The 19,187-nt window shown below is 42.9% G+C and overlaps 1 protein-coding gene across 1 annotated transcript; it reads left to right on the top strand.

Annotated features, from left to right (window-relative positions):
• Positions 1-16,638, top strand: LOC308135180 (uncharacterized protein; the record flags this gene model as incomplete). The annotated part of the gene is made up of 4 exons (XM_080503055.1): positions 1-115; positions 13,812-13,882; positions 15,705-15,918; positions 16,136-16,638. The coding sequence occupies 4 exons, from the start codon at positions 1-3 to the stop codon at positions 16,636-16,638; spliced, it is 903 nt and encodes a 300-aa protein (XP_080359181.1).
• Between the last annotated feature and the right edge of the window lie 2,549 nt (positions 16,639-19,187).

The raw sequence follows: 19,187 nt of genomic DNA, 5'->3' as shown, positions 1-19,187 counted from the left end.
ATGACGCGCCGCAGCGTATGGATAGACCCACACACGAGCTGCACCCAGCGGGGAAGAAGCGCCTCTCCCTCCCTCCAAGGTGCGCACTTGGAGCAGAAAGCGCACGGGCCGGCGGGTAAGATAAGGCTCCACTCACATCATCCAAAAAGTTCTGTGTAGGGGTAAAAAAAAAAAAAAAAAAAAAAGGATCTCGAGGGACCTCGTGGTAATTCTGACGAGCAGTACTGGGTGTTTTCATGCGTGATGATCCCCGTGAAAGCAGGTCTCCGCTCTTGTCTTCGTGTTTGCTGAGACAACAGTGAAATGACTGTTTGATGTTTGATTTCCTTTCACCTCAGTGGCTTTTCGCGGAGCTCTGAACCGCCCAGCACGCACCTGCCAGCTGCGTCAAGCTCCTCTCACACTCGGGGTCAGTACGACCTGGATCCAGTGGGACTCGATTTAGTGTTTATTGTGCAGGGTGTTTGTGAAATGCTGCTTTAGCGGAGAGGGAGGGGGCGCATTGGAAGTGTTTGCTCTGTATGAAGTCAGCTTCTCATAATTTATGGTCTGGAGTGTTTACAGGGTGCTGGTGGGGGACTGAATGGAGTGAAAACATAAATCAGGGTGACTGTGATATTTTGGGTCTGTGCATTGTGATGGCCGAAGAAGAAACTGTGACAGTCAGGAACTTTTTTTCAAAGTGACCCTCTTCTGTGAGAGGGGGGGGGCTAGAAGTCTGAATATCACAGTTCTCCAGATGATGGGCTTTTAAAAAAAACTGTTTTCAGGCATGAATCTGTGGTTAAGTTCTCTTAATCTTCCTGACACTTCCAGCTTGCTATACTTAGCATCCCAAGCTGTCAAAATCCATCTGCTTACAGATATAAAAGAACGTAGACGATGTCTCACTGACTCACACATCTGTAGATGGACTTTCATACTTGTTCAGTGACTCAATGGCCCTCTGACTCACACAGTCATGTACATACAATGTCACTCACACACGCAGATGAGAATAGTTTCGAGGGAGGCCGACTCTTGCTCTGGCGTCTTTCAAAACATCTCCGCTTCTTCCCGAAGGATCTGATGAATCTCTGTGTGTCTTCGAGCTTTGGCATCGTCCGAGACATGCCGCACTTCCTCAGCAGGCGTCCCTCACCAAATGTCTTTAAAATGTGTGAAAACATGAAGTGAATCGGCCTTGTTTGTTGTTTTTTTTCACTGGAGGTTTTTTTTTCTTTTCTTTTTTTGAATTCCACGGTTTGTTCTCAGGCCGAGCGCGGGAGTACCGACTGCGTTTCAGGCATGTCGCACTCCCCCGTCACGCTGCCACAGCTTTCACTTCCTCTAGTCAAAGGTCACAGGGTCAGCAGCCCTGTCGAGGGTCAGGTACGACGGGCCGGCGTGCTCTCTTTACCAGCAGCCTGCTGATGTGTGGTCTGGTTTGTTTTAACTGGCATGCAGCTTTACAAGGACCAGCGTGCCGTTTGTTGCCGTTTTAGGTTTAACTCTTTCTCGCGCTGATGCTGCTCCCTGTTGCTTGTCAGACTCACACAGAGTCAAAACAGGTTCATATTATCAACATTCATTTATAATAGAAACATTGTTCTAAATCCTCTGTACTCACCGAGCCTCCAGCTCTTATTTATAATATTATCTTTATGTCTTTAGGTAAATACCCTCAATCATGTTGGCGATTGAAGGTTATTTTTATGAAGCAAGTTTATTTCTTTCTCGTCAGATTTGCCAAATAAAACACAACAGCAAACACAGCTTGACAAACAAAAGAGGGCCAAGTGAAAGAGTACAGTTCACGAATATACTCAGTCAGTTTTAAATAAAACGAAAGTGTGTAGGACTAAAATGACAGATTTTCTTTCTGTGAATTTTGTCTTTCTTTCAAACCAGACAATAGTTTCTTTATAAAACACGACAATGAGGTTATCGGGGATACTTGAATCTAATTTTGACTAAAAAGCTCAACAGCTTTAGCCAGGTGATTCAAATTATTGTTTCTTTTATCCTGAATCGTACAGATCCACCGACACAGAGGAATATACCTTCAAAACGAACAAAGAACAAAAAACCCAGGATTAATTCCTGGTGCTGCAATACGAATTAACCTGATGTTTTTTCTCTGACCTCAAGGAAGTGGCGGCTTAAGATGTGACGAGAGAAAAGTGAGCTTGTGTTTGAGGATTTGAGTTTTGAATCCCACTGCCAGCAGAATATGGCTGTTCCTGAGGGAAGCCCCGGACCCCCAGCAGCTCCTCAGCACTGCACGTGTGTTAAAGGTTAATCCATCATTAGGATTGGTCAAACCTAGATAAACAAGTTCCCTAAGGGATCAATAAAGGATCCACTTATAATAATGATAATTATTTCCTCAGAAGTAAATGTGCCTACTTCAATGATTCAGTTTTGTTTTTGTTTTTTTAAAAAGTTGAAATAAAGAGTATGTATTATTATTGGCTTTCAACAGTGATGGATTTTAAGTGAATCACTTAATAAGCTATTATGCTTATTAAAATTCAATAACCACTGACCACATGGTGGTTTCTTATTCCTCGAAGTCTCACGGGCATGAAAACATTAGGCCATGATACAAATGATATTGGTTTGTAGTATAACTCAAAGGAATCCTTGTTCAAAGCCACTGTTAAAGAAAACCAGTTTAAATGGGCGTCAAATGCAGGTCTATGTGTAAAAGTCATGGTAGTTTCCCTCCTTCTCAATGAAATGTTTTGATAGTTTATTTAAGTAACTATGATGACAAACGAAAGGCTTTCTTCAGTCATTGTCTATTGGAGAATAATGAGGACTTTGCTGGTGGTCTGAGAGATGGAAAAAAAAAGAATCACTTGATAATTTCTTATAAATTCATATAATATTGCATTTACAAATCATCATGTATGGTTTGGAATTAGCAGAGAGCATTTTGAAATTTGAGAACGTACTGCTGCTCATCCCACAAACCCTTACAATTGGGGGACTATGTTTCCTTTACCTGTCATTGACTGTAAAAAAAAAAAATCAAGGGGTGTGTGTGAAGCAGGTAAAGCCACAGAATAAACTGATGCCCAGCTCTCTGCGAACTGAAGTCCAAAAACACAACTGCAGTTCCCTCGGGCAGGGACTGAATTTAAATCCAATTTCACAGATTTGCTGTTTAGAAAATTAAATCAAGTCCAAAGTCTTGTAATGTGACTTCAGTGATGCTGCAAGTAGATACAAATATACAAAGCAGATGATTCCTGAGACACACACACACAAAGTGTGAGTGAAAACACAAATGTGACCAGAACTTGGCGAAGTGTTTTTAATCAGCTGTTAAAGGCGGTCTGTGGGTGAAAGATGGACGTGTGGTCTGTGCGGCGTGCCACATCTTCAGCTGTGTCTCAGCGTCGGTGTGTAACGTTCCTCTGGTTGTTTTGTCCCGGCTCTAATGGAGAGAGTGCAGTGAGAGAGATTGATTATGCAACCTGAAGTGCCACAGGGCAACTCCAATCTGGAAGTGCTTAGAGTACGCAACGAACCACAGTGATTCCTTCGGGGCAAATTGAAGGAGGCATGATCTGACAAAAAGGAATTTCAATTTGTTCGATGTATTCTTTCAGACAAATGCTTCCCATGCCACTTCTGTTTTCTGGGCCCTTTTCTTTTGTGGCGGTGGACAATCTCATGCAGAGGGCATTATGTCTGTCTCTGATCTTGAACCGTGTTGTTGTTGTTGTTGTTGTTGTTGTCGAGCACTCTGGCTTCTTCAAGTTCAAACGGCTTGAATTATTCAGAACAAAGCAGCGGTTAATACTTTCAGAGCCGCTGATGAAACATAGAGCAAACTCCTGTCCTTATCTGAAAATCTCTCCGCTTAAATCAACTTTTTCTCCAAATACAGAAGAATGTTAACTAGCCCGGTGCAACGTTTGTGCCTGTGAAAGTGCGTTTTGATACAATAAGCTGTATTCTTCTGAAATTAGCAGGTCACATTCATTAATCATAGCGTCTGAGGGCCGCTTTGAACTATCAGCCCGGGTCATTAGACCCAGCCTGTCTGGGGCGCGAGCGGGCGACACGGAAACACTTTGGAGAGCGCTGCTTCACCCAGACGCAAGACTCTGTGTGTGTGTGTGTGTGTGTGTGTGTGTGTGTGTGTGTGTGTGTGTGTGTGTGTGTGTGTGTGTGTGTGTGTGTGTGTGTGTGTGTGTGTGTGTGTGTGTGTGTGTGTGTGTGTGTGTGTGTGTGTGTGTGTGTGTGTGTGTGTGTGTGTGTGTGTGAGACCATGTTTTATCATCGATGGTTCGTGCAGGCTCAGCGTTGCCTTGATTTGTCGGAAAGAAAAACAGCACAAGATAAGGTTGTGTTGACTTGTGGCGGAATTATCTGGGGTTGTTTGTGTCTGCACTGATGGAAATACAAGTTTTACACATCGGGACCGTTGTGCGCCATCTCTTTGTCTTCACCCCTACTTGATTCTCCCCTTTGTCCTCTCGACAGCCGTTAAAGCGCTGCCGTCCTCACAAACACCGGAAAGTGAAATCCTACCCTCCGATCAGAGCTCCAACAGAGGCTAAAATGTGTTCCCATTTAAGGTGAGGCTCACCCAACCGCTCTCTGTGTGGCTTCCTTTTAAAAACCAACTTAATCAGGCAGGAATTTGGGTTATTAGGGTCAGGGACACTGTGAAGCAGCCTTAGTAAGAAACGGAGTGAACGGGAGCGAGACGGTGAGGACACAGATGTGTCGCATCAGGAGGCTGCCTCGATCCGGGAGCTCATGGGAAAACCGGCCCCGCGCTGCAGATGATGGTGTCCCTTCTAATTTACCTGATCGGGTCACAAGACGCTTACAAGTCTGTTGCGTTGTGGGTTTCCGTGTGGGTAATTAGTTGTAACTACACATCAGCTAAACTTTCCAATGACCCTGCAAGCTTAATCTTGTCTTGAGGCTGTAGAACGATGTAAAACTGCAGCTGAGGTGGAAAATCCAAGTAGCTTCATTACACTCAGTCATTGTACTGAAGCCCCTTTTTTTCACTCCTTACTTTGCAAACGTACAGATACGAGCTCAGATTTTAAAGCCGCATTAATTGGTTCTTTTGAGAGAGCTGCTCCGGTGTTCTTCCAACATGGAAATCCTGTTGATGTGGCCAAAGACATTTATTCAATGGGTTTGATTTCTAATGGAAAATGTGTCCTCGACTTTCACTTATTCTGTTCAAGTCTTACTCTCTCCTGACAGAAATGTCAAGCTGTTCAGCTGCAATACGTTCACGACCAAGCTGCTAACCGATACTGCTGTTTGGTCTCCAGTACGGCCTGTTCGTTAGAGTTTATGTGGCAAGTCAGTCACTGGCTATGTTTTAAAAGTATGAATAACGCCGTGAACTCTTAAAAGGCAAATAAATTCCCCTGTGGTGCTGAGGGGAATTGTTGTCCTGTGAGCATTTTGTCTCCTGTTTTTAAAATATGAGTATATGAGTGCCACAAGTTTCCTCATTTTTAAAATTAAATACATGTATAGCTAAACTTTCTCTAAAGTTTTTGGCATGCAATGATACATCATTATACCAGAAACAAAAGTGGGCATAATCTGTACAGTTATTCCCACATAAGCAAGGAAAAAGTCACAGAGGTTCAGTTTATAAAGCCTTTTGGTTGTTCTTCTGAGCATGTTTACCAAAGACATCGTGGTGCCAACCTGCAGTCGTATTTGTGCGTATTTGTAGCATTAATACCCCCTAAATCGGTACTGGCTACACTGTGCCACATACATTTAGTTATTCTAAACCATTTCCCCCCCTTTTTGTACCCCATCCAGCCTATTTGGTTCGACCCCAAACCCCCACAATTACAGGAGAAACTGAATATACAATTATAACTGATCGTAAATGTCCCTTCTCTCTCTAATGGCTGGGTTGTCTGTGAAAAAAATGTCCAGTTCTATTGACAAAGTATGCATCAGTGCTTTCATTGTCCTGCAGAGTCTTCAAGTTGAATATATCATCAATCACCGGGCCCTGAGCAATATCAAATTTTACAGATGTTCCCTTCAAAGTACCTAATCTTCTCCAGGTTTAGTAAAAGCTTTGAGCCAGAGAGATACTTTAGGTGCACACGGCGATTTCCACTTCGTCTTCTCCTCTGTACTACTAAAGACGCAAAAGGCAATGCTGTTGTTATCCGCTGGCTTCGACATATTCCAAATGTCTGTGTCTCACACGGTGTCAACACAGTCTGTGGTGCCTCAGAGAGCTGTTTGAAAATAGCTGCCGAGTAGCCTTGAAGGAGGGAACAGGACCAGAACATGTGGGTCATGTTTGCTGGTGGCATCTATTACAAGCATCGGTGATATTACGGTATATTTCTGAGCGTTGAAATATATCCAGTGGTCACTGCTATTAAAATGCTACTGACGGATTGATACAAGCACACACACTGCGAAGGAGGTGGGAGATCTATTCAGGAGATTGTTGGTGAGACCTGCCAGCAACAGTTACAATGATTACGTGAACAGTTTACCGAGCATGCGAGTGGTCGCTCGCCATGAAAAGAACAGAACGGTGAAAACGAGAGGCAGAGGGTGATTTGTTTCTGTTGGCCGGGAACGTTAACGTGCAGTCGGACACCCCGAAGCAGCAGAATTACCAAAGCCACTGAGATGAAATGGTTTCTTTCCCAATTGCATTTTCAATCTATTGGCATTTGCTTAGTGACGGAATAAAAGTGATCTCCTCTCTTGCAGCTCCAGCTCTGTCTCCCAGTGACAACGTGTTTCCATTAGTGGGCTTCATATAATGACAGATTTCTTCTCGTCTGTCTGTCGTAATGATGCCATCAGGGTCGCGGCGCGAGGTTAACGCACTGGTCATGCGTGAAGCTTTTATGACCCATGGAAAAATAGGTTTTATAGTGGTTGTTGTGACCCGCTGATCCTTGCACCTCCGCGACCTGCAGTAACTCTATTTTGGCAACCAGGAACCTAAACGTGTGAGGGCGTTAATCTGGTACTGTAACACTTCAAACGCATTGTTCTCCGCCATCAGTGCTTCATTTATCCCACCGACCATTAGACACGTTTCTCCTCTCTTTGTATCCAAAGAGGAAGCTGCAGGGTCAGAGAAGTAAATCACAAGAGTCCAGGTTTACCATCAGGCGACCAATAAGTCTACCTCTAATAGGTACTTCTAACAAGGCCCAGCCTGTAGTGTTTAACCTTGCAGGTGAAGCTTAAAGGAGGTATTGTTCCACTGAACATGTGGCCGGTTGGCCCAGCACATGCTGATTGTGAGCATAGTGAAGACGTCATGTAAAAACATTTCCATTTTTTTCCCTTATTATTTGTATCTATGAAGCAACAAGCTGCAAAACACATCGTTGTTAACTGAAAAAGAGTGAGGAATAAAACAATTTTTTACAACATGCAAACACACTAGAGAAATGCAATGTCTTTGAATGACATGCAAAGACACAAAAAAAACCCTCCATGAGACTAAAATTAAGCTCAATGCATCTCAAAATGGACTCAGACAGCCACATTCACTAAAAGATATACAAATTAACCGAGTTGGAGGAAAAATGCTGTTAAGAGACACAAAACAAACACACAATGGCTCGAAACGAAGTCAAAGAGACTCGATATAAACGTGCAAAACAATATTGTATGAGTTAAAATGACTGCAAATTACAGAAAATGCAGAAGAATAAAATTTTTAAAAAGACTACTGAAGGCTCCTATTAACTATGTGAATTTCAGTAAGTCTACAGTAACAGTACGTCTGCATGACCCAGACGACGTGCAACGTTACCCATAACATCCTTCATGCACACCAAACGGCATCTTCAGGAAATGAGTAAATCGAGTTAATTTAGCATTTGTTCACTTGTTCTAGTAGCATTTCTGTGCAGGGAAGAGGATCAGTTTGTTTGTTGTCCAACTTTTTTCCTCCTTTGACATCTGCCAACTGTCGTGTTGGTGCCGCCTCTGTGTCTCTTCCATCGTTCTATCCAGCGATCACGACATCGGCTGCCATCTTCCCCTTGAAGCTGGCCAAAATCACACACTGAAGAGCTGCATTAAAGCCATTAAAATATAGTTTATGCCTCTTGAATTAGCAATATATTGCTCCCCAATTCCTTCAGGACTGTTCGGCGCTCAGATGATTCATGATTCATGCTTGTTTAATTTATTTTTCCTTCACCATAATCATCTGAAAACAAGACGGATGACGGTGAAAATGGGCTAAAATTCATCCAAATGTTAGTATCCACACTCGCTGAGTGGAGGATGAGAGGCATCATCTTTGTGAGCAGAAGCAGTCTTGGTTGTGGTGGTTTCCAGTGAATCCACCACAACCATCGAATCCCTCCAGTGCTCCTCACAGATTCTTCAGCCTCGCAGCATCCCTCAACTTCACTATCTGCTGTGGGCCTGAAAGACTCTCGGAGCTGTCAGTCAGTTAATGAAACCACCTGGTGAGAGAAAAACGTAGAGGCGGCTGAGGTCATTACAGATCCACTCCTCTCCTCGCCGTCCTCCTCCCGGCGCTGCGGCGTCCGCACCGCTGCTTCCCTCCGCCCCCTCCGTGTGTGGGATCCACTGCATGTGTGCGCAGGAACTGTTTGAGTAATGAACAGAAGTATGATCTTTTTCATGCATCTTTGTTGCTTTGGGTAAAAGACTCGCGGCGAACATAAGGAGTGTGTGGGCACATGTGTGTGTGTTTTGGTGGGGGGGGTTGGTTGGGGGGCCCTGCCTACCTATCTTAACCGAAGCATGGGACCTTCTATCTGTTTCTCATTTTAACGGCGCTCTGTGGTTTTCCAGCAGTGACAGGCCTCAGAGTAGAAACTGGCACTAACGAGCAATTACATCCTGCCTGCCTGCCGGGGATTATGGGATTACAGAGTGACCGGCTCCAGTCTGCGCTCCCTTTCTGCACTCTCTCCCATTTCCCCCTGTTCACCCTTATCTCTGCTTTTACACTTCTGCCATTTAATGCTTCAGTTATTCTTTTTATTATTTGTCTTTCCCCTCAATGCTAACCTATTTCCTCCTTTTAATTCTCCTGACTCTTATCACTCTCCCCCCCTCTCTCAATATCATTGTCCTTTATGCTTGGCTTTTCTTCCTTTGCCTCACACAGCTCAGACACGATGTGGTTAACTGCTGAAGAGTGAAATTGGTTTAAGTCTTGAAGGGGAGGAAAGCACACTTAACAAGAGAAAAATACACTTAATGTGTATGACATTGTAAATCAGAAGCATGAAAATGAGAGAAACGCCAGAAAGTAAAGCGCAAACAGAAATTGTTGAAATATTTTCATACAGTTCCAAATCGCATATTTATTCTTCGACTGCTGTCTTTGATCAGTCGCCAGTCAAACTGAAGAGAGGGAGCTCCTGTGTCACGAAAAACATATTAGACTGAATCAACCCGGTGATGCATGCGAGATTAAAGTGAAGTTACCAAACCAGTTTTCACTCTGGATGCATATATGCAGAGCTCCAGGGCAGGCAGATATCATCACACTTGGCTTGGCGGGACCTCCCCAGATTTCTGAGTGTCTGGTAGTGATCAGGCGGCTCTCCTGGTGTTCAGCCTCTCTCTCTCTCTCTCCTGGATCTCCTCTTTCACCGCAGGTGTCTTTTATTGAGCCGGCAGTCATTTACCACACTCTTGTTTTTCTCCTTGCTCCTGCAATCAGGCACCACGGTAGTGACAGGTTAAAGCTGCGGGTCAGAACATTCTGCTCACGAGGCCCAACAGAGAGCGTCTCTAGCTTCTTTCTTTCTTTCTTTCCTTCTTTCCTTCTTTCTTTCCTTCAATGTGTGAGGTTTATGGCTCTTTTGTGGCTAAAGGTCACATCTGAGGTCACAGACGCCACATTAAATGTAAGATGGCAGCAGCTGAACAAAAAGTTCAGTTTGGTGTGTGAAAATAAAAAGCCTTTGTGTCTCCCAAAATCTCCAATGCGTTTGGACTAATGACCTGGTTTAACAACTCCTTCTTAAATTGTGATTATAATTATATTTGAGTATGCAGTGTATGTTAACAATATTCAGATTTTTTTTTTGTTTTCTACACATGCTTGCAATTTTCATTTGCAGGAAAATAGAAACTGTGAATGATGACTTCCAGGTAGCTGTAATGAGCTGTTTGGTTTTGACCTCTGCTTTGTGGCTCTAGCAAATTGTAGGTGCTGTTCACCCCCCAAATCACCCATTTTTATAGTACAGTACACGTCTTCACACAGTCTTGACTGAGCGTGCAGTTACTATGTTTTGGTGGCTGAAGACCTGAACACAGTGGGGGGTAGTTTTGTACATATTGCTGTGATGTTGCTTTGATTGTGGAAGCGTCTTGATCTTCTCCCTCATAAAATCCCTGACAGAAAAATCTATGTGCATGCTCGTCGAGCACTTAAGCTCTATTTGGAATAGACGACCACCTCCTGTAATATTATCTGACTCTGCTTTATGGGTCGCTCCTACTTCTGGAGAGCTTATCCACTTAACTCACTGTGAACGTCGACTTTCGCGCGGAGGACCAACGAACTAAACGAGAGGTGACAAGTAACTCGCTCGCGCCGCTGCGGTGAGGCAGGCCACTGGACAAACTGAAGGCTTTAATCAGCACAACAAGGGGGGGGCACATGTTTAGCTGTATAAACACACGTAGAAATATGCAGCGTTGAATGTGAAACTGTGCACACACAAACGCACACATGATCATCAACAGTGTCACTCTGCAGCTCCTCAGGACCGGTGTCCTGCTTCTTCTCGTCTTCCTTTCTTCAGCCCGTCTTCTCCTCCCACCCGTCTCATCTCCAAAAAGGCTGGAGCCGTGGGGCTGTAAACAGCTCCAGAGTGCCGGGGTGAAACGAACCAGCAGACAAGCCCATGTAGACTCCCAGCACGTTGATCTAAAAAAAAAAGGGGGGGCTGGAATAAACGCTCCCAGCTGTGGCATCAGGGGCTTAAAGCGGCACCTCTCCTGAGACCTGAGTGAGGATCTGCAGCCGTCTGTCCTGCTTCACTTCACCGTTCGAGTCGAGAGCTGCTCAGAGAAGGAGACGGAGAGCTGCTGCGTCAGGACAGTTTGATTATGACTGTGAGTCTAAATCATGCCCACATTGCCTTCTTTCATCCTCGTCGCTCACTCGCCGTTCAGCGCGTCGCTTCACTTTGCCTTCGCAAAGTGCAGAATGTGGCATAAATGCAACAACAAGCCTTGTCACAGTCTCTGATCCATAGACTTTTGTCAGTCTTTCATCTGCCTGCACAGGCAGAACTGTTGTGGTTGTTTTTGAACGTTAAATAAACATGGTGCGCTTCATATCGCTGTGATCTGAAAACAAATGAACGGTACATGCTGGAGTATGTTACAGCGGGTCTGTAGTTCAGTGCCGAGTCAATACAAAGCCTTTCGGAGATGACAGATGTGGTTTCAAGGATGCCGGAGGCCACTGTGGCCAGACAAAAGTCCTGTTAGACCAATGATTCACACATTAACAAGTTCAATGATGTATTTATTTACTTCCAGCTGGAGAAACATTTTTAAAAGGTATATTGGAAAGTGCCTAAAAAGTGAAAACACAACCTGAATGAAGTGAAAAGCGGTACTGTATCACAGCAAGTCACTGTCATGTCTCATAGTTCGTAATTTAAAGTTTTTAAAGTTGGGCTATGATTACAAATACCTGAAAGAAAACAAAACATTTTTATTGAATCCATCCAAAGGTTTCTAGAGTTTCCTATTCTTGATGAGAATAATTTTCCTCCGATCCTCATTCCCATAAGTGGGAAAACTATACATCCACATACACTGATATTGAAAGAATTCCTTATCTAAAATGTGGAAGTGAGCTTAAAAAAAAAGCCTCAGAAAAATCAATAGGAATCCAGTCACTTTAGTAGCCAAAGAGTCAAGTATCAGTTTAGTCAAACGCTGGTACAGCATGATTCATAGTTCAGGGGCCACATACATACAGTCTATTTCAATTTCAAAGTGGCAGAAAACCAAGTGGCCTATAAATTATGACAATCGATAATTTTCCTCAGAATGGTCACATTTCTTAAATTCTACTTTTTACTGAGACTTGATGTTCACGCTCTCCTGTATACAATTGTAGTTTCAGGAAAAGTACTAACTTTTACTCCTGCAGAACGACAACTACAGTTCACTTCAACTGGGGTTCATCCCAGATTGGGAACCTTGGCTGGGCAGTATTAGCATTTTTCACAACCATCATTTAAACTTTAATGTATAGATAGAAATCATTGTCTGGCTCTTGTTTGCCTGTTTTGTTCAGAATTATGGAAAGCTCTGAGATAACAGTTCACCAACACCTCCTGAACAGTATCAACAGACTTTATGCTCACATGTTTTTTGATGAACCTAATGCTCAAAATTCAGCAACAAATAAACGTCTTTATCTGGATTTTTGTCCAATATTTTCAATGAAAAGTCACTTTCGAGATGTCCTGTTGGATCTTGTTCAGCCAAGTGTTTCTATATTCAATTCTACATTTTTGAAACCCAGTGAATCTCCTAATATCCTCAAACTAAAATGTCATTATATATATATTGTTGACACCAGCGACCAGCGTACTGTACTTTCATTATAGTCGTAACAAGAACCACATTGCAGGTAGGCATTTAAATATCCATTAAAAGTGAAGGGAATATTCTAGTTTTTTGGATTGAAAGGGGGTAAAAAGACTTCAAAGAAGTTGTATTTCAGCTTAAAGTTTTAAGTAAATGTCGATGTAAATACAGACTTTTTGTATTGGTTCCATATCCCAAAGAGGGGAACCTTCTGCCCTGATGCAAGCTGAGTGGGTAACTTAGCATTCAATATGTCTATAATTTACAGTTGGTTGCAACAAGAACATTTCTTCTTGAAGAATGAGTGCAGTCTGCTTTAATGAATAGTAACTTTAACTGTACAACATAATGTAACAGCAGAGGGAAATCTCTCTTTCAACTTTACCCACCATCATTCATAGTTTACGTTGGATGAATCGTATCTACTTCTTTTTCCTGGAGTCGCCACAATAGGACACACAAGACTCTCTATTCTTCACTGACGAGCTTTTCACTTTTCTTTTTGCGCCGACATCAGATGGAAAAAGAAAGAACACTTGTACAATCTCGTCACGCCGACTTGCTCCTCTTTCAGGACTCCGTGATGCTCTAACCTCCACTGAGTCTGACTCTTTGGGGGCCACAACAAAGCACAATGACCTCATGTTACGGGCGCTACACGGCGAGCGCAGGCCTCTACACTGCACGTACTATATATATATATAAACATCTGCACCCGTAACATCTCTTATCAACTGTCCGGCATCTCTGTGTTTTTTTTTTTTTTGTCTGGGACCTCCGTGAAGTGCTCTCGCTATGCCTGGGTCCCCCCGCTCGTACCTCTGCCACAGGCATAACCTTGAAGAATGCCTTTGACAAGTATATCGCAGATACGGCCTTTTGTAGGGATGTATGAACGGACAAGCCGACACTAGTCACACTGTATGGCAGCAAACAGGTCTTTTACTGAAACTGCAACAAAAACACTGTCCTCAAGCAGTGAGGACGTGATTTATGTGACATGTGAGGTTATTCAGGGGCCCACAGGACAGTTTGTTTGTTTTTTTTGTTTTTTTTTAACAGTATCTGGACAATTGTGATCGTACAGACATCGTATTGCCCGCATGTTGTGCCTTTTAGTTTATGTTACTCTTTTCAAAGGCAGTTCTGGGAGGAGGAAACCCGACAGAATGAAGCCTTGTTCTTGCTCTCACATTCCTCTCTTTTCTCTTTCTTGCCAGGTGGGACCAGATGGAGGGTTCGGAGGAAGGATAGACAGGAGATTACTTCTGTAATGTCGGCAAAGGCCAAGGTTTGTCAGATACACTCATCACGGCAACAGGAGCACCCTGACACTTTCCTGTCGTTTATCTTCGGGCCTTCTTTTCAACCTCTGTCCTCCATCTCCGTCTCTCACCCCTCCCTCGATAGGAAATCATCTCCTCTGCAAATAACTTAGCCTGATAGGTTTTCAATTTAGCCGTGCAGCCCACAATGAAGCGGATGATGAGTTATGTGTAGGTATAAATTCTTAATGGAATCCATCCCTGGAAGGCTCTGAACTCGGCTTCTTCGTGGAGCCCTGTCTGCACCGAAGCTCTCATTGCTAAATTATGAGCCAGTGGACAGAGCTTGATCTCCTGCAGGAGTAAGCAGTGACTTATTTGACTTATGTGTTTCTGAAATGCAAGTGAGATCACTTTTGATGAAACGGGCTTCGGACAAAGTACCGATGATGATGTTTTGGGCTTTTGTCATTATGCATATGGCTAGACGTACAACTTTCCTCATAGAATAGATTAGAATAGAATAGAATAGATAATAAATGTGAATTGGGTTTGTAACTTAACATCTTACCAGAATAAAAGGGGAAAACTCATTCGTTGAAATTCTTCTGGAATGTCCGACAAATAAACAGCAGTACTGCTCACCACTGCCGGCTCCTGCTGCTAAAATCGTACGTTTACAATATGTAGTTAAAAACTATATTTAACAACATATGTAGAGTTCAAGCAGCTAACATGCATCTGTCTGAGTCTTTACATCAGCAGATCTAATGGGGACTGTTTTTGGCCTGACTGAGTGGTTTCTTCCCACTTTTACACTCCTTTTGTTTGTTTATTTATTTATCTTGCAGGCTTTTCAATGTTTTTGTCGATTCCTAACTTGGTTGTCTGTCTTAATTTCATGCGGGTTTTGAACTGGTTTCAGCCTGTTCTGGCCGTGTCCTGGACAGGGTTCTGGACTATTTTTGGACTAATTTCTGGATTATTTATGGCCTGGTTTGTGGCCTCATTTTGGACTGTTTTCAGTTTGGGCTCTGGCCTACTGTTGGACTGGTTTCAGCCTGGTCTTAGACTTATTTTGGACAAGTTTGTTCTTCTGGGTTACTTAGCTTCTTTTGGAGGATGGATTTCTGATGAAACACTGCTTTAGCTGGGTTGTTTGGAAGATGTTCTGTCCACCATCTAACCCACAAATTAATTAAGAAAATAAGGTTTGACTACATAATGAACAAAAGAGGCATTTGGGTGTTTTTACTGCTGGTGCAGACTAAAACCGAGAAAAAGTAAGTGTGGATTTCGAGATATAACTGTCATGTAAACACAAACCTGTTGCAATGTAAACAAGTATATCTGTTTATATCAATCTTTACAGTAGAGGTCTGCCAACGGAACGTCTTGACCCCATTTCACCAAATGAAAATTGTCTGAAGCCACATAATGTGATTTGACACAATTTAGAGACAACTTAGCTTTGCTGTACAAACTGTAGTTTATGTTGCATTTATGAAGCGACACAAATGCAGATGAATTGTCAGTTTTAAGATGTTCAGCTAAATTGAAATATCACCCTCTTGTTGTTTGCTAATTCCTCTCCACATTTCAAACATACAGCTAAAGTGAGTTTTCTGTTGGCTGCTCTGCTAAGATATGGAACACTTTTCCTTTGAAATGTACCATAAACATCAAACTGCAGTGATAAACAAGACCTTTTTTCAACTCCAGATCAGAGACTTGTGAATTAACTATTATCTTTTAAGAAAGAAAATACTTGTTGTCTACATGCAACGCAGTGAGCCACACAGATTCCCCCATTGTCCTCGTCATGTCTCGTGTCCTCCATGTCCTCAGGTGCTGTTGTGGGTGCTCGTGTCCCTGCTGCCTCTCGTGGAAGGAGCTCATATGAAAGCTGGCGCTGCTGGTGTGGGATCAGACCCGGGCCACGCTGTGGAGCTGCTGGGAGGCCAGGAGGAGCGAGAGCTTCCTGTGACGCTGCCAGAGGTGCTGGAGGACAAGAAGCAGGAAGATGATGGCGACCCCTACTCCCCTTGGCACAGTCTATATGGTACTGAAGCTCTTATGAGAGGATCATTTATAACGGGCCGGCTCCTCTTGGCAGTGTCGGAATAGAAAGAGACTTGAGCCTTGACGTCTGCTGTGTGTCTCCGTCGTGTCATTTGAAGTTGTTTTAAATGTAAAAAATAGAGGCAAAGTTTTCACTTCTATTGAAGAGTGGCTAACTTAATATTCTGTTGACTTCCTCTCTTTCCTTTTGCTTTCAGACCCTTTTGTAGTGGATGAGATGGATGATCATCCCAGGAGCCGCTGGGTGGGGCGCTCGCCACGCTCCTCTGACCCCACGGAACCTCAATCGCCAAAGAAAAAGAAGAAGAGGAAGAAGAAAGAAAAGGAGGAAGAGGAAGAGGCAGGAAGAGGAGACAGAAAGGGTAAAGGTAAAGGCAGGCACCCGAAGCAGAGCAGCAGGGACTGCAGGGTGGAGAAGCGAGAGATGAAGGTGCGGGACCTGGGACTGGGGTTTGATTCAGATGAGATCGTCCTGTTTAAGTTCTGTGTGGGCTCCTGCCAGTCCTCCAGAACCAACTATGACCTGGCACTGAAGGCTCTGCTGGAGAACGGCTCGCTGCCTCGACGCACCGCACGCAAGGTCAGCAACCACCCCTGCTGCCGGCCCGACCGCTACGAGCCGGTTTCCTTCATGGACGCCCAGACCACGTGGAGGACCATCCAGTCACTGTCCGCTGCGAGCTGCATGTGCATGGGCTGAAGGGACGCGCACAGGAGAGTGAGTTGGAGAGATGTCACTCATCCTGAACAAAGTGCTCAGGGGCAGACGCTCTGTGCAGTGTGTCCTGTGTGTATCCAATGACCAGAAGGGGGTGCTGTTACACAGAAAAAGCAAACGCATGGATTGAGGCCCCTTGTTTTCCTCCTGTGGAAAGTTTCCTGTGGAGGAGGAAGAGGGCCGGGTGCAGCTGGACAATTGAGGGCCAAGGTCACAATCAGAGACCGAGGGGGAGGTCGTCGGGGAGCCTCAGTCTGGATTTATTGTTGCCTCATCAAAGAGTGAATTGTTTTTACCCAAACAGCTGGTAACTAATGCGTGATACTTGAGGCTGGGCAATACTCGTAAAAAAAAAAGCCTCTATTATGTGGACGTGTTTTGATTTAATATGGGCGAGACCTGAAAGCTGAAGCTCCAGAGATACAAAGAAAACAAAGTCAAAGGACTGCGAACACTATTCTGGCTAAGACCAAACATATGGACACAATGTTCACTACCTACAGTGAAGCTGACTCTTTCCAGGAGCTCCATATAATGTTTTCTCTATACACAAACATTGCATTGTAGCTTTCCTATGTTCAGGTGAAGTCAGCCAAATGGATGCCATGCATCTTCATGTATTACTGTATAAAAGTAAGATATATTTATTTCAGATAAATTATTTATTTATTATGGCTTCATATGAGAGCTGTTTTTATGAACTCTATAATGAAGATATATATATCTATTTATTGTAAGGATTCACATTTCCTGCTGACAGTAGCTTCTGCTGGCTTACAGTATCCATACATTTTGTTCTTGAACGATGCATTTCAAACCTTTGCCCTGTACAGAAACTCAAACTTGCGCTGAGCACCTGTTCCAGGGTAAAAATCGACTGGATTTCTGAGATTGGTGGTTTAATTCTATGAAGCAAAAACAGTATTTAAGAGCTAAAATTCTGGCTTACATTTTATCACTGATAAGCAGATATGAGAAACAAAGTGACCTGCATTTAGATGATGTGGAATAGTAATAAATTATTTTTTTCTTAATTGGACTTCATACTTGAGCTTTACAGCCAATTGGTATTATTGCTGTCAAGTTTGGTAGTGAAGATGGGAAGTCAGTCCACAACATACTGTTGAATCAAAGCACACATTTACACAACAAGACCTCAACATTTATTCACTTCAAAGTGGTTCAGCAATTCAATAATTTACACTCTGCCATTATGTCACTCAGTCATTATAATTATGATGGTTGTTATTATTATTAATAATATTATCATAGAATTTCCTTTATTTTTGTATGGCATTATCCTGTAAGGGAATAAAGTTTTTAAACATAAATATGGTGTTCTGAGTGTCTGCACAACCACTTTGTTGAATTACCTCCATATTCATGTTACAACGAACACCTCCGCCCCTTTTCCAGCTCAATTCATATTGACTTGTACTGTTGCGCCACCTGCTGGTAGCTTGAGCCAATTGTTTCCACACTTGGTACCACTGCTGTTTTGCATGGGAAAACATGTCCATCTATCCATCCATCCATCCAATACATGATAGATACAATACAATTCAGGATGCTGGACTCTTAGCAAAGGCAGTCCATCATTTACTCAACACGACAGCCTAAATTTGCCAGTTTCCAGTCATCCGTGTAATTTTATTTATTTGCCAAGACAAACCGTCACATCCATCTTCAGGTCATTGACAGTAATCATGTATTTTTCTTGGTTTTTTTGTCTTTTTTTTAATGTTGACAAGTTTTCGTTGGCTGTTTACATCAAATGCCAATATGCCAAATACATTCTCAAAACATTCATAGTGTCTACATTAAAATTTCCCTGCATCATGCAACATAGTCAATGGCACAGAGTAAAATAGCAGCATGTAGAATGAAAAACAAATGCACATAGTGTGACAACAACACTCAGCAGATAGACATGTAATGGACGTAGTAGGCTACCTATGGATCTACAAACAGTAATTATATTTGTTACAATATTTTATTTGTACCCATGGGGTATGGTCATATTTTGCTGAACTTTCCATATTTGGAAATAATCATCACAGTCCATCTAATGTCCTGTCTGTGCACTTTCTGCTGAAATCCTTTTACGTATACAGACAATTGCAGCCACTGGCCCAATTAAGTTTTATTAGAGGTCATTATTTTGTTCCTACACTTCAACTGAAAATACCGTAATGAACCCACAACGATGAGCTCCTTTAAAATCAACCTTCAGTACATGCAAACAGACAGGTGAAATTCTGGATGATAACATCATGTGGATTATAATTGCAAAGAAATTACCACAATTAACACAAAACAATAATGATTGCCAATGGTAGAGTACGGATCAAGTGTTTTGAAAACCTCAAATATTTGGATGACATTCTACGTGTATTCACATCAGCCAGGTTTTGCACATTGATTCCAATCATACAGTCAAGAATGTTTTATTGTTGAGGTCCCTGTGTGTGGCCCCGCAAAAAAATACTCCTTAATGTTTTATCTTCCTATTTGTTTAGCTGGCAATCAAA

This window comes from Blennius ocellaris (genome assembly GCF_963422515.1).
Source record: "Blennius ocellaris genome assembly, chromosome: 10".
Lineage (NCBI taxonomy): Eukaryota > Metazoa > Chordata > Actinopteri > Blenniiformes > Blenniidae > Blennius > Blennius ocellaris.
Note: the sequence above shows the minus strand (reverse complement) of the source record. Positions and strands in the feature narration are given on the sequence as shown.